General features: G+C 40.2%; 1 protein-coding gene across 2 annotated transcripts in view; it reads right to left on the reverse strand.

Moving 5' to 3' along the window:
• The window catches only part of MDN1 (midasin AAA ATPase 1), a 125846-nt gene extending 113933 nt beyond the window's left edge, over positions 1 to 11913 (reverse strand). The window contains exons 1-8 of one of the 2 annotated variants that reach the window (XM_081942808.1): positions 11646 to 11913; positions 7584 to 7810; positions 4723 to 4947; positions 3377 to 3484; positions 3057 to 3249; positions 2215 to 2427; positions 1520 to 1651; positions 664 to 767 (exon numbers count right to left, since the gene is read on the reverse strand). In XM_081942808.1, coding sequence (XP_081798934.1) covers positions 664 to 767; positions 1520 to 1651; positions 2215 to 2427; positions 3057 to 3249; positions 3377 to 3484; positions 4723 to 4947; positions 7584 to 7810; positions 11646 to 11744 — 1301 coding nt within the window. In that variant the 5' untranslated portion in view covers positions 11745 to 11913. Of the gene's footprint in view, positions 1 to 663; positions 768 to 1519; positions 1652 to 2214; positions 2431 to 3056; positions 3250 to 3376; positions 3485 to 4722; positions 4948 to 7583; positions 7811 to 11645 lie in introns of both variants that reach the window. The other variant, XM_081942807.1, reaches the window with a different exon arrangement.
• Between the last annotated feature and the right edge of the window lie 2264 nt (positions 11914 to 14177).

Consider the following 14177-nt stretch of genomic DNA (forward strand, 5'->3'; position numbering starts at 1 on the left):
AAAGGCATCGCTGCCAAAAATATTATACGGTGTTGTAACCATCTGTCATTAGTACTATATTCGTACCTTTAATTGAACAGACAGGGGAAGGTAACTCTTATTTGTCCAAGTATAATTGTATAATATAAATGTGTTCTCTTGCAAGCAATCTAGTCGCCTTAAAACTTCCAAAAGTCTTTCTGCTCAGTCATCTCAAATTACAAGATGGGCAACAAATGAATTTAATAATAAATGTAATAATAATATTCCTTAACTGCAACACCAAAACTAAAGAAATTAAAACCTCAAATGATAACAATGACATAATGTTAAAATGCCCCATTACTAATTTCTAGGTATTCATTTGCTCATTGTATGATTCTCTAAATAATGGCAAATGAGATTAATATTAATCAGATATTAATAAAAGGATATGATGATCTGGTAAGAATATGGTTGGATTCCTACAACACTACAAACCACTACTGTATCAATTCAGCTACTCCTCCTGAATTTTTATATATACTTTTATAATATTTTTCTAAACAGCATCTTAGATTCAAGGATTATGTTTTTAGGTATACACAGAATTATAAGAATGCCTCCCCAAACCCCTTCTCCCACTCATCTATAAACCATTTTAAAGTCATTATCAAACCCTCCCTGGCAGGGTACACATTCTACCTTCTGGTAGCAAAAAGATGGAAACCAGGTGCTACTTTTATACAGTCATTACGTCCAGGAATCAATAACTCTCCATTTTCCAGAAGAGGAATCAATACAGAGATCTAAGGAAGAGAAGAGAAAAAAAACTAAAAATTGAACAAAATCGCACTGGGCAATGCCTAAATGACAAGGTTCATTCATGTAGCAGGGTTTTCTTCTCTTTTCCCAAAGAAGTTTCTTAAAAAATCAGATCCTCCAGAATCCAACCTCAGTACATCCCAGCTATTGAGAAAGCCTGATTCTACCCATCTGTTCACTAGTTCAAGCAGCTACATTGATCCTATTTTGCTGCAAACACAGTGGACTGTCCATTGTGCTACGTGAGTCAAGAGTTGGGATAATAACAGCATGTGGTCTCCATGCTTTCCCATCTTGAAACATATGCAACTAATTCTCTTAAGTTACATTTTTTTAGATGGACGCTTCTCAGAGAGGCAGTAACAAATGCTTTAACTTATTGTAGATATAATAACTTCCATGGCCCTGTATAAAAGAGCACAGGTGAGACATTCTATTTACATATTTAGGAGTGGTGGGGAATGGGGATGAAGGGGAAGATATTCCATTCTAATTTGACCACCATAGTTCTGTGGCACATTCAGCACTCAGTTGTAAGCAAGATCTACAACTCATCTTCCAAAGTAAAAAGCACAGAGGGCCTTCTGTCTGAAAGAGCTAATTAAAAATAAATAATCTAGAGTACTATCTGGGGAAATGAATCACTAGTTTCCACGAAATAAAACCTTAAGAGAAAGTAAGCATGATTCTCATTCCAAGCATTCACAAAGCGCTTCTATAAAGTACAAAAACATACCACATCAAGGGCAGCATAATCAATATCTTCTAAAAGTATCCAGTGCCCTCTGCTAACTGCTTGAGTCAAGGTCCCCGGTTGCCACACAAACTGTCCTGGTATATCTGTGCAACGATACATGCCCAGCAAAGTCTATATAAAAAAATAAAAAATAAAACAGAAACAAAATGTTTCCATCATTCGCTTTCTTTTCAAATAGTGAGAGCTTCTAAATGACAACAAATTTCTGATCTTTTTTCTTATGAAGATAGTAAAGATATCACTTGTAAACAATCAGTTAAAAAGTTTTTTTAAGCTTCCTAACAGCAGCAATCACAGCAAACCAAAGGATCACTAAAATAAAATGCACTGAATGATTTCAATAATTAAAAGCCCTATTATGGATTGTGCCAGTTCCTGACATAAGTATCCAAAATGCATATGCATGATGATGTCATCAGAAACATGTCATTTGTCCTCTCTTGTTCTCCAGGATGACCATGCTTTCCAAGATGTGAAATGTATTTAAATTTTGATGCTTCATTTCTCTCAAATAAATCCAGAAGTTCAGCAGTACATTTACTCATTACAGATCAATATGGCTTCTACAACAACAAAAAATCAGCCAAGAAAGCATATGATCCAATTGGCTTTTTAACTCTTTTTAAACATCTAAATATTAAGGTGATACTTTCCTAAAATAGGTTTCCGTTTACCTTACTGTCTGTTTGATCTCCTAGCTGGACTTTCAGAATATGAGGCGGCTTTGTTCTTCCTGTAAGTGCTGCCAAGAACTCTACCAGAGATGTTTTGCCACATCCTACTGGCCCTTCAAGGAGCAGTGCCTTTTGTGAAGACACAGCCATGGCCAGATTCTGGAGATGTGCACAGACAGAATTCACCAACACAAAACTGTTCAAGGTGTTTTCCTGCTGTAATAGAGAAGACAATGTTTTCAAGCTAATATTAGAGTTAAGAGGAACAAAACATAAAGTAACACAGAACTTGTAATAATTAAGAAATTAGTAATAATTTCTTAAGTATCTTAGGGATGAACTGAGTGAAACAAAATTGGAACCTGTTGATGCAGAGAATTCCAAATCAAGCTGCCTGTATATGGAAAAGAACACTTCTGTTTTGTCATATGAAGCTTCTCCTGAATCTGCTATTTGCCTTTCTCAAGTATCATTCTCTATAAAGAAACCTACAGGAGAAGTAGCCACCAGATTTCCCCTCCCTAACATTTTCCACTCCCCTCTGGAAGACTCAGAAAGTCTCTGGGAGGGGAAAACGCTATCTCAGAATGCGAACCTTCTCCCTGCCCAGGACCTCTCCCTGGCAGTCCACATAATAATTTCAATTGGAAGAGCTGGGATTATGGTCATTGAGCAAAGTGGCCATTTGGCAGCTTGCTTAATGATGACTTTGCACAATGACCGAGATGCCAGGCCCAATTGTGGTCCTGTATGGACAATAACCTGTAGATTGTAAATAACTGAAAAAACACAAGTCTTTAAATAATCTCATGCAAGTCATAATACGTATCAGTTTTACTTACATTTTCTCTCGGCTCCAACTGTTGTCTAGGTAAGACAACGCCACACACTGCTACCACCTTTGCACAAAGGTCAGCAGCAACCAGCTCTCCCTGAGTGTACCGTAGCTTCTCCCCTTTGTTCCAGAGGTTTTGGTCCGGATTGGCCATAACTAAGGCCTGCTCAATGTTCTGCACCCGAGACTCTTCCACAAGCCTATCAACATTGTAATTATGGTTAATACAGCAGACTGATCTACTAAACGAATATTTTAGAAAATATTTTTGCTCTCTTTTGCTCACCAAAAGGGAGCAAATAGAAGAAGAGAAGGGTGAAAACTTACTTAAGTCTAAAATGTATTAACTCTTCTGGATTAAAAGTTTTCTTCAGGAAAGATAATCGGTGCTCATCATTCATGCATGTAACCAAAGCAAGACAGCTGGCAGTATACCTATGTAGGAACAATTGTTCAGATAACATTTTAATGTGAATTCTAAACATATTTTCTTTTAGAGAGAGATGAAAAATGATTATCGTACTCCAGGGCTGTAAAACACGTGGCTGGCGGGCCCGATGTGTCACATGTTGACCAGGCCCACACCGTTTAACAAAGGGGGGTGAAGTCGCGATATGTCACGTGATGATGTTGTGATGACGTGAGTTTGACATCCCTATTCCACTCCATACAATCATTTAGTTTAATAGTTTCTCTAATATACAGTATATCACTAGTTTCATGAAATCAGTTACAAGTTGCCCATAAAAATGGGCCATATCAGTCTTATTACCATCATTTTTAAATGATGTTAATGACATTTAAATGACATTTATCAGAACAGAAAAAAAAGAATACTGATGACATAAAATTAATGTAACGAGATGAACAAACCAAGGAAGCAAGCTTCATATTTTAGAGTGAGACTAATGAAGGAGTCTGGACTTTAGCTGTGGAAATCTACAGTATTATCCTAATGAGATTTCTAACAAACCCGATTGATTCATCAGTTTTAAACCCAATAGCCTGAGGAAGGATGAACTTTACAGGGAAAAAAAAAGAAATGCTATAAAAACATCAAATTAGTTTGCCTGGCCACTTATCATCATTACTTTGACATTGATCAAATTTTCTAGAAAGATCACTTATTAAAGTCAGGGTAATCAAAAGATAAATGTTAGATCCACTTTCTAATAGAAGTAAAGGGAAAATATCACCCACTACTAAAATTCTTTTAAGCAAAAACTCCTCTACCTTGAAGATTTTATAAGTCTGATAAGATTTCTATCAGAGCACTTTCATGTGTCAATAAGCACAAAATGCATATAAGAGAAATTTCCATAAAACAAACTTTCCATGAACACATGGTAATCAAGTTATCACACATAGTATTCTAAATGAGAAATGCAAGAACTAATTTATATATTACATGAGTAATTCTCATTTTGGGGGGGGGGGGGTCTAACAAAAACATTGTCTGACAGTCCATTTTGCTTATATTTAGGCTACATAAAATTACTCTGAATAGTTTTATTGAATGTTCCTTTACCTGCCAATTTAGAAGTTCTTATATGCTCAGGGAATCTTGTCTGCTTTATAATCTAACTTATGAATTATGTAATAAAGGTAAAAATGCCCGTTAGCCTTCCCAGTTCATTAAATGAACCATATAAATGTAAGAAAATTAAAGTTACCATCGAACCAAAGTATCATGACTCCTTAGTAAAGGGACACAAACACTCCAATCCCATAATTCTCTGAATACAGACTGATCTTTTTGGAGAAATTTGTAGGCTGCCTCCATGAGATCCCTCAATTTCATTCTGCGCCGTCCATATCGAACCACATTTGTATCCAAACTTTCCAGGAAAAGTCGGTGAAACACAGGTGAAGTGTCCTTAAAGTATTTCAAAGCAAATCTGCACAAAACAATAGAATAATATACAGCCACAGCAAAAACAGTGCACAAAGTTCAACTTATTCAGTATTCACTAAAGCTTTTGCTAGAACACATATATCATTTTAATATCTGATGAATTTGGAAAATAATTTTAAGTAAACATTGATAATGGCCACTTCAGCAGACTTCATCTTAAACAGAAGAAACAAGCACCATTAATTGCTAAAATCTTGCTTGTTCAGAAATTAAAGTCAACTTACATATCCTAGAAGAAAAACCATGCCCACCCCAGCTCTGTGAAAGGAAGAAAATCACAGTATATCACATGACGGCAACATGAAGCGGTAAGTTTGACACCCATGTCCTAGATCCGTGATGGCGAACCTATGGCACGCGTGCCACAGGTGGCACGCGGAGCCATTTCTTAGGGCACGCGAAGGGTTGCCCTGTCAGCTCCAGTGCGCATGCGCACTAGCCAGCTGACTTTGGCCTTCATTTTTGGCCATTTTTCGCCCGCCTCCGGAGGGCAAAAAACAACCCAACACAGAAACCGGAACTTCGGGAACGGACTTCCAGTTTGCATGTTGGGTTGTGCTTTGCAACAGCCGTGGGGTCGGAGGGAGTTTGCTCAGGAGCGATGCCGGCAGGGTCAGAGGGAGGGGTAGCCCAAGCTTTCTGGGATGAGTAAACAAGTGTGGGGAGGCGAAGGGGAGATAGAAGAGAGAGCGCTGGTCAGGAGCCACAGGAGGGGTAAAGCGGCAGCCAAGGGGGTGAGGAGATCCCAGCTTGCACACAGGAGCGAGGGCACCTTTAAGCTTGCGGCTTTCTCAGCGCTGTTGCAAACCACGGCGGCCCCGATGCCCAACACCTTCCATCCACAGCAGCTGCACCCCGCCGCCTTTGGAGGCAGCCACTTTTCTTGGTGGGGTAGCTTGTGAACCCCCCCCCCCTTCTGCTGGGCCAAGAGCAGCTGACCTGTGAGGGTGCTGTTTCTCGCCATCATTTGCGGGGCTAAAAAGCTCATGAAACAGTCTCTCCCACCCCGCCTCGCCTGTCTCTTTAATTCACGCCTCTTTGTCTCCCCCTGAAATGACCTCATCCTCAGTAGAAAGCAATTGGGAAAGGTTTGTGTGTGTTTCGGGCTGGGGGAAATAAGGTAAGGAGGAAGGACAGAGGCTTCTCGGCTTGCTCTCACCTCCCGGATAGCAGAGGTTCCTGTGTTGGGATACCCTGCCTTTTCCTCCCTGAACTGGTGCTGGAGGGTGAGAATCTGATGTCTGTCCGGAGGCTGATGAGCCCAGGAGCAGCACACCCATGAAGCCCAGCTGGGCGGAGAGACACAGAGTCCGGGAAGCGAGCAAAAACGCCTCCGTTCTTCCTCCTTGTCTTATTCTCCTCCACCCACCCACCGTCTCTCTCTCTATCTCTCACTCTCACACACACACAAATCCTTTCCCAATTGCTTTGTCCCGCTCCAGCACTTTAGGCAAAGAGGTGTGATTTAAAGAGACAGGCGAGCTGGAGGGGGGGGGGGGAGGAAGCAGCAATTGCCCCAGCACATATTCCTCCTCGCCCATCGTGGCTGCCAGGGCTTCTCCTTCATAATGGGCTGCAGGAGGAGGGAACCCCATCTCCCCCATTGGGAACTCTGCCAGAAAAGCCATCCGGCAGGCGAGAGTGAGCGCACACACTCCCTCCTTTTTTCTCAAGTCCACGGAGGGAGATTTCCTTCAGAATCAAAACGGCTGGTGGGACACCTCAGCGCAGCGCTGCTCCTTCCATGGACTTGAGGGGAAAGAAAGCCCCCTTTCCCCCTTCTCAAATTGCAGTATGCCTGGAGAGAGAGGCAGGGAGGGAGGAAGAGCACATGCCACCTCCAATTAGTTATCCAAGCTCAGTTTCCTGCTGCCAAGGCCAGCGCTCTAAAGGCGGCAGGGTGCGGCAGGTCCTGCGGGTGTGAGTGGAACGTGCTGGAAGCCTCTGGAGGGCCTGCGTGGGGGCGTTTTCACCCTCCCCAGGCCCTAGAAATCCTCTGGAGCCTGGGAAGGGTGAAAAAATGGGACCATCACGTAACAAAAGTAAGGGGGAAGGCGGGGGTCGCACGCGCATGCCCGGGGTGTGTGTGGTAGTTACATGCACATGCGCATTGGGGTCTGCACGCATAGGATTATGGGTTTGGCACGCATGGCCATGACCCCCCCTGCCCTCCCCCCCTTTTGGCACGCGAAGCCAAAAAGGTTCGCCATCACTGTCCTAGATGCTTGACTGTGGCAATTTATTATTTATTTTTTCTTTCTATTGTCTTGGGTTTGTTGTCCTCTAACCTGAGACTGTTAAGATTGGAGCAATATATAGATATGTTCAAATAAAAATAAAAAATAGAACCTTAAAAAGCAGCTTGGTTTTTAACATAATAACAATCCATATGTGCTTGATAAAACTGAAAAAATGTACAATGCTAAGCAGACAAGTTCACACAAATCAAACAAGTAAAAGGGAATCTAATTGCTAATTATGACAATTCCTAAGCCAAATCAGAACCCAACACACACATCCAATTTAACCTGGATAATCATGTGAACCCATTGTTAGTCTCCATCCAACTATCTGCTACTGTGCATATTAAAAGACACGTAGACTTATACCATGACTTACGGCATCACATCCGGATGATCACCAATAAGTTTGCTCATTGCAACACAGAGTCTCTCATGAAGATCATGGTTGATCTGGCCACAAGATTTAATTGTTTCTGCATTTCTCTCCAATAAATCCAATAAGATTGGACGAAGCTGCCGGCCAATCAGAAGTGTGCATTCTTTATCTAGTAATAACTGTGATAGGGCAGTGAGAATGGACTGACGGTCCTGATGACTCCAAATCTGAAAAGGAAGAAATGTCAAATTAAAACCAGGGTTCCCCCCTATCCCTAATTACGTTGAATCATCATCACTAGAGAGGACAAATATAGTGCCAGCTGCCTAAATAAGCTACAAGCATACATATATAAACTAAGACAAAACAGTGTCAGAAAAAATACAGAGACCCTTAGAGAGATATTGCATATTGGTATTTCTATCTGCCAAGATTCTCAAATGTTTTTGAAAGAGTCCTTTATCAAAAACAACTGAGCAAAATTAGCAGTTAACAAGTATTCTTCCCACAGATTAATAATTGGTTAAAGTAAATATAGAAGATAAATATTGTACATGGACTGCTCACATAAAGTGTTACCTTATAACTGACATTTCTAAGTTAAGTATATTTCAAATTCACTATTCCTATCATACATTTTACTGTAGTAATGGTCACCAATATGGATGATTTCAAAGAAAGGATCAGGCAAATCAAGAAAAATACCATAAAATTAACAGCCCTGATGTTAGTTCTACAATCAACTTACACACACACATACACACATTTATTTATTTATTTATTTATTCATTCATTCCATACATTATTTCTGAGATCTTTGTTATCAGGTGCAAATTAAGGTGGTTGTTACTTATAAAGCCCTAGGTATCATGTGGCCTTATTAATTGAGGAACTACCTGTCTCCCATAGTTCTCCACTCAGTTGACACTCTTCAAGTTCCTCAATTAAATAATGTCATATGTTGGATACTGGAATCTTATCTTCCCTATAGCAGCACCTGTCCTCTCAAAGAAGATTCCCAATGAGCTCCTGATGGCTCTCTCTATTGCTGTTCAGAAAAGAGGTAGAAATCTGGCTCTTTGCCCAGGTGTTTGATAAGACCCTTCTCTTCATTCCATCTGGACTGTTGTGTTTGCCAACTTCTATTGTTTTATTATAATTTGTTTGATTGTTATGAGCCACCCAGAATCACTGGGAGTCAGCAACATGCAAATGGTTCGTTGCACAGTCAATCAGATGTTTTATCCACCTATCAAGTCTATCCTGACCTGGGATAGGCAGATACTGTTTGAAGATAACAGCACAGGATGTAAGCTGTTCCAAGTAAAAATGTCTTTTGCAATTGACTGATGATTTGTCAATGCCAATTCAAGTTTGTTTACTGAATTTATGTTGCTACCTATTCGCCCATGGCAACTCAAGGCGGTTTACAGAACATAAAACCACATTTAAAACAATAAACACTAAAAAAAAGAAAATATAGTATAACAAAATCCCCCCCCCCAAACCCCGCAACAGAGAACACGAGCCATTTAATGGGCTCATCCCGCTCTGGGTTACCCAGGCCCGCTGACAGAACCAGGTCTTCAGCGCCTTCTGGAAGAGTATTAGAGTGGGGACCATTCTAATCTCTGGGGGAATGATGTTCCAGAGAGAGGGAGCGACTATGGAGAAAGCCCTTCTTCTGGGTTTCACAAGATGTATCTCCTTTGGGGATGGGACCTGCAAATTCCCCCCACTCTGATGGGTCGGGTAGATGTAACGTGGTCCTAAGCCATGTTGGGAAATAATAAAACAATAGAAGTTGGCAAACACAACAGTCCAGATGGAATGAAGAGAAGGGCCTTACTCTCCCTTACCAAACAATTTGGCAAAGAGCCAGATTTCTACCTCTTTTCTGAACAGTTGTACTCCAGTTGTTTTGGGATTGCACCCAAGGCAATCTAATTCCTAATCTGACATTTATTTTAGAAGTAGATTAATACATTAACCTGTGTATGGTCTTAATACTTAATTTTAGTCATAGCTCTTAATTTAGATTTTAGCATTACTGTTTCTTGAGAGTGCTCTTGAGAAAGAAGTGTAGTGGTTAAGGAATCAGGCTAGAAACTATGATATCATTAGTTCTAGTTCTAGGGCCAAATTCTGTGGGCAATCTTGTGCCAGTGATTTTTTTCTCATCCCTAGGAAGAAAGAATGGCAAACCATTTCCGAAAAACCTTGCCTCAGAAACTGTGGGCTTTAGGCAATCTCTGAAAATCTTGACACAATTGAGGGGTGGAAAAAAATACTGTTTTTTATTTCTCGGTTTATATCCCATGTTCATAAAGACTATAGTTAGTATTTGATTTGATTAGGAAATAAAATTATTACTGCCTGAATTCATGTATTACTTTAATCAACTGTCTTCCATCCCATGTTTTTACTAAAACTAACTCAAAACCAAATAACCCAGATATGAAGTATAATCATATTAATCATGATTTATGTAACAAAACTATGGATCAGCACAACATGTGAATGAGGACAAGCAAAATCAAATCCACAACATTGGAGGGTTTATTTAGCAATAACAGGATATCACTGCTGTTCAAAAATGTACCATGGCTGATGCCAAAGAACTGAATATTTTTTCTTAAACCCCTAATAAATAATCTTGTAGTTACTGAGAGAATCCCCTAGAGCAGGCCCGTCAAACTGGCGGGCTGCAAGCCACACCCATTCCGGCTCCAGAAAGGCAAAAAATGTCACCTGACTTTGACACCCAGGTCCTACAGTTTATAGAAAATGTTAGTTCTTTCCTTCTGAGGAATGTGGAGAGGGAGGGAAATCCATCTTTGCATATAAATGCCTTCTCCCATCCCCCACACTCAAATCTCAAAGATACCAGAGATGTAAATTGGTGTCCTTTAAGAAGTTCTCAAAATATCAGCAAGTTTAAGGGAGAGACACGTAGCCTAGGGTTATTATTGATGTTAGTTTAATAATTATTCTTCACACTGATTTGCATTAAACTCTACTGCGGAATACATACTGTAGAGCACACTGGCTCAGAAATTCTGGGAGTTGAGATCCACAGGTCATAAAGGGACCATAGATGCCCACCCTTGCCTTAGACTATGGAATATAATGCCCTCATTTTAGATGTATTACAATAGCCATGCTAGTGAGCCTACTCTCTCCTGGAAACTACATTAAAAATGAAAGGCATGTAACAAGAGCAGTATTTTGGAAGATGCTCTCCTCCTACCCTGATAAGGAAAAGTTATTTTCAAGACTTGCTCAAAGTTCATACAGGAAAATTTCCCATTCTTCTCCTGTCTTAAATCAATGGTAGTCAAACCCATGTGTGACTAATGGACAACGAGAAGAATACCAGCCTAGTTCTGTCTGACCCAGTAGACTGAGAAAACTTTCAAGCACCGAGAGCCAAAGTTCTCAAGGCTGAGGAAGACACAAGCGAAAGATGACTGTTTCTTGAGAGTGCTCTTGCAAGCGAAAGAGGGCGAAAAGGTTTAGGAAATAATAATAGAAAATACATGTAAACTCGGATTTTGGTCCTGGCTTGTTTCAATTTAATCTCCAATCTAAGAACGTTTCGTTTACCAGACCAGGTAACACCATCGAAATGTATGGCGTTTCGCTTTTGATCACCAAAACACCAGCGACGTTTTAATCTACTGCCGGAGGTGAGAAAGTTTCCCACTTGCACCGCATTTCTCTTTGGAAGGCGATCAAGGAGACAAACGGAGGAGGCTGGCTAATGTTTGTGTGTGGCCGTTGCGAGACTAGTGGAAAGGGATTCTCCTGCACCCTCGCTTCTCCCTCCCCCCCCTCCACTCCCCGACCTCCTTCCTTTTCAGACAAAGAAGGTGAGAGACCCCCCAGCTCGCCCTCTCCTCCTCCTTAGCTTCCAAGCCAGGCCGATCCTTTGCTCGGGGCGGAGAAGACGGACGATCAAGACTTCCGCGCTATGTGCAGGTCCACCCTTCTTTCCCCACCCGCCGCCCACCCAGTGGCGAGGGCGGAGAGGGCGCCGCTGCCATTGTGGCTCTCTCCCACCTGTTTGGCGAGGAACCGGCTGAGCTCGCCGCCGCTCCTCTCGTTCCTTTGCGCTATTAGTTGCAACGGGCCCGCTAGACTGAACTGCAGATGCTCCATCTTTAGGCACACGCGGGAAGGAATCCCTTCGCCTGGAGGGCCCCTTTTTCCCGGGGAAGGGAAAGGGGGGTGTTGCACGCCAACCTGGCCAGCCACCCGCTCTCGCCACCCGCTGTTAAAAGCGCGACACGTGGGAAGAGAGTGAGTTTCGTTTTCCCCCGGAATGCCTACGTCATCTTCCAGCGACACAAGCCCCCACTGAAAGCTTTCTCAATGGTCCCTTCTGGCCGCTCCTCCCCTTGGCCAACTCCAAAACAAAAACCCATTCTTGCGCGGTCCGGTTATGCTTTCCGACCTCTTTCCACAAACGCAAAAAGTTAAATTACTATTCTGACGGTGCAACGATCATATCTGGGTACTTGGGTTGTTGGGATTTGTTTTTCACCCTGAGTTCTGCACCCCGAATCGCTGGAAGATGCATTTTCGTTATTGCTTCTTCATAACTATTTCTCAAAAATTGGCCTTGATAGGTTTTCCAAAGGAAGTGTCATATGAAAGTAATTCCGTTGAAATCAATGGGAAATTCTAAGGAAATATTAAATTACGATGTTCAGTAAGAATGCTCCTGTTTTCACTTCAGATCTACAATATTTTCTCTGAACAATTCAAATGAATGCTTTCAAATTCACCTACACAGAATTCCAACAGATTTTTAAATTCTATAATCTTTTATTTAGGAACAATTGTCATTTAATTAACTGAAGATTTCTAGAACTGCACTTTGATACATTTGCCTTCTACAAGTAGGAAACTTGGGTTTTCTGCCAGCATTTTCTTACTTAGAGGAGTTGAAAGGTTGCCAGAAAGTTGCCTATAGTAGTAATTTTAGATAAACGCTTAAGATTTCACAGAGATTAAGCAGTTTCTTATACTGCTAGAGCACAATGATCCATAAAATAGCTGCTGCATTTTGGCGTTTCAATGTGGCATAAGTTGAACTTGCAACGAACATGATATAGGCACATCCAGCAGCTTTTGAATGCCCATTATTGTATATGAATGTACTATTTTATTTGCCTGTTACTTTACTATTTACTATTCTAGCTTCCTCTCTCAACAAGCACTTGCATCCCTTGGGCTGCACTACTAGTCCCCTGTGAGTTGGGCAGTCATGTAAATTAAATAAATACCAAATAAAGATATGGTAATCTTTAAGAACATTATTAAAATAGTTCTGTTCAACTGTACTCTTGATACACTTTAGATCTTATTCACTAATACTTGTAAAAGCTCCTGAATAAACTTACTCTGAAAATTAGCATCCAATAATACAAACAATAGTTATAAGAGTACATGAACTTGAAGTCCAGTATAGAATATAGTAAAGAACCAGTAGTTTGACCCTTTAAAGTGTCAAACAAGCTGTAGCACTCTAAATGCTAAACCCTAAAGCGCTGTCTATAGATCATAACGGAAAATAAAATAAAATAACATGCAGTGCAGCATATAAATCAGACTGGGTCATTAAAAATGCTATAAAAATACAGTTTATTGTTCACAAAAGGCTTTGTTGCTTTTGCTACAGCAGAATATATAGGTGCCTTAAAACTACTGTATGACATTTAAAGTATATATATATATAGCATTATTATATTCCCAATATTATACACTGTAGATAGTACATTTTAAACATTACATTCAATAACCAATGTTTAAAATATTTTGTGATGCCTTAATAATCTTGAGTATCTATTACAGTTTGGCAACACATATTATCCATTCCTTTGGAAATGTGGCTTAGAAACATTAAAATTAGGCTGATTAGTTGCAGTCCTAGATAACTACTTTACTAAAGTATTCTTGTTATGATAACCTTCAAAATCATACGTTTGTAGTATAAACATAAACATAAATACGAAGAACTAATAACTTTAACCAGTTCTGATTGTTTTGTCAAGAGAGTTATATTCAGAGTAAATCAAGTAATTACATGATTTATTCTTACATACACTTATTGGGATAGTATGTCCACTTGAATAAAGTTTTCTGCTGATACAGAATCAACCTTTTATTATTATTATTTGCTTCATTTCTAAAAATCACACAAAACATACTCCCTGACTGCACAATGGAGAAGATTCTATTTTATTTTTGATTGAAAAAGTAGAAAAAAACTCAGGATGTTAGATAAGTAAATACTGGTTATAATTTATGCAAAATTATTATTACATTTCATATTATATTGGCACCCTACAAATAAACAATGTACTATAACCATTTGTTTGAAATGGTATTGGGTTTCCTGCTTGAGCAGTGGGCTGGACACGAAGACCTCCAAGGTCCCTTCCAACTGTTATTCTGTTATAACAGTTCAGAGTATACAATCACGGATTGATTCCCGAATTAGTTATATCATTCTATACAATACAAGCAATACTCAGGAGCAATACTGTAATATGTAGAAAGTCAGCACCCATCCTCCTAGAGCAGGGG

The sequence above is a fragment of the Natrix helvetica genome, assembly GCF_964273705.1.
Source record: "Natrix helvetica genome assembly, chromosome: 2".
NCBI classification, from domain to species: domain Eukaryota; kingdom Metazoa; phylum Chordata; class Lepidosauria; order Squamata; family Natricidae; genus Natrix; species Natrix helvetica.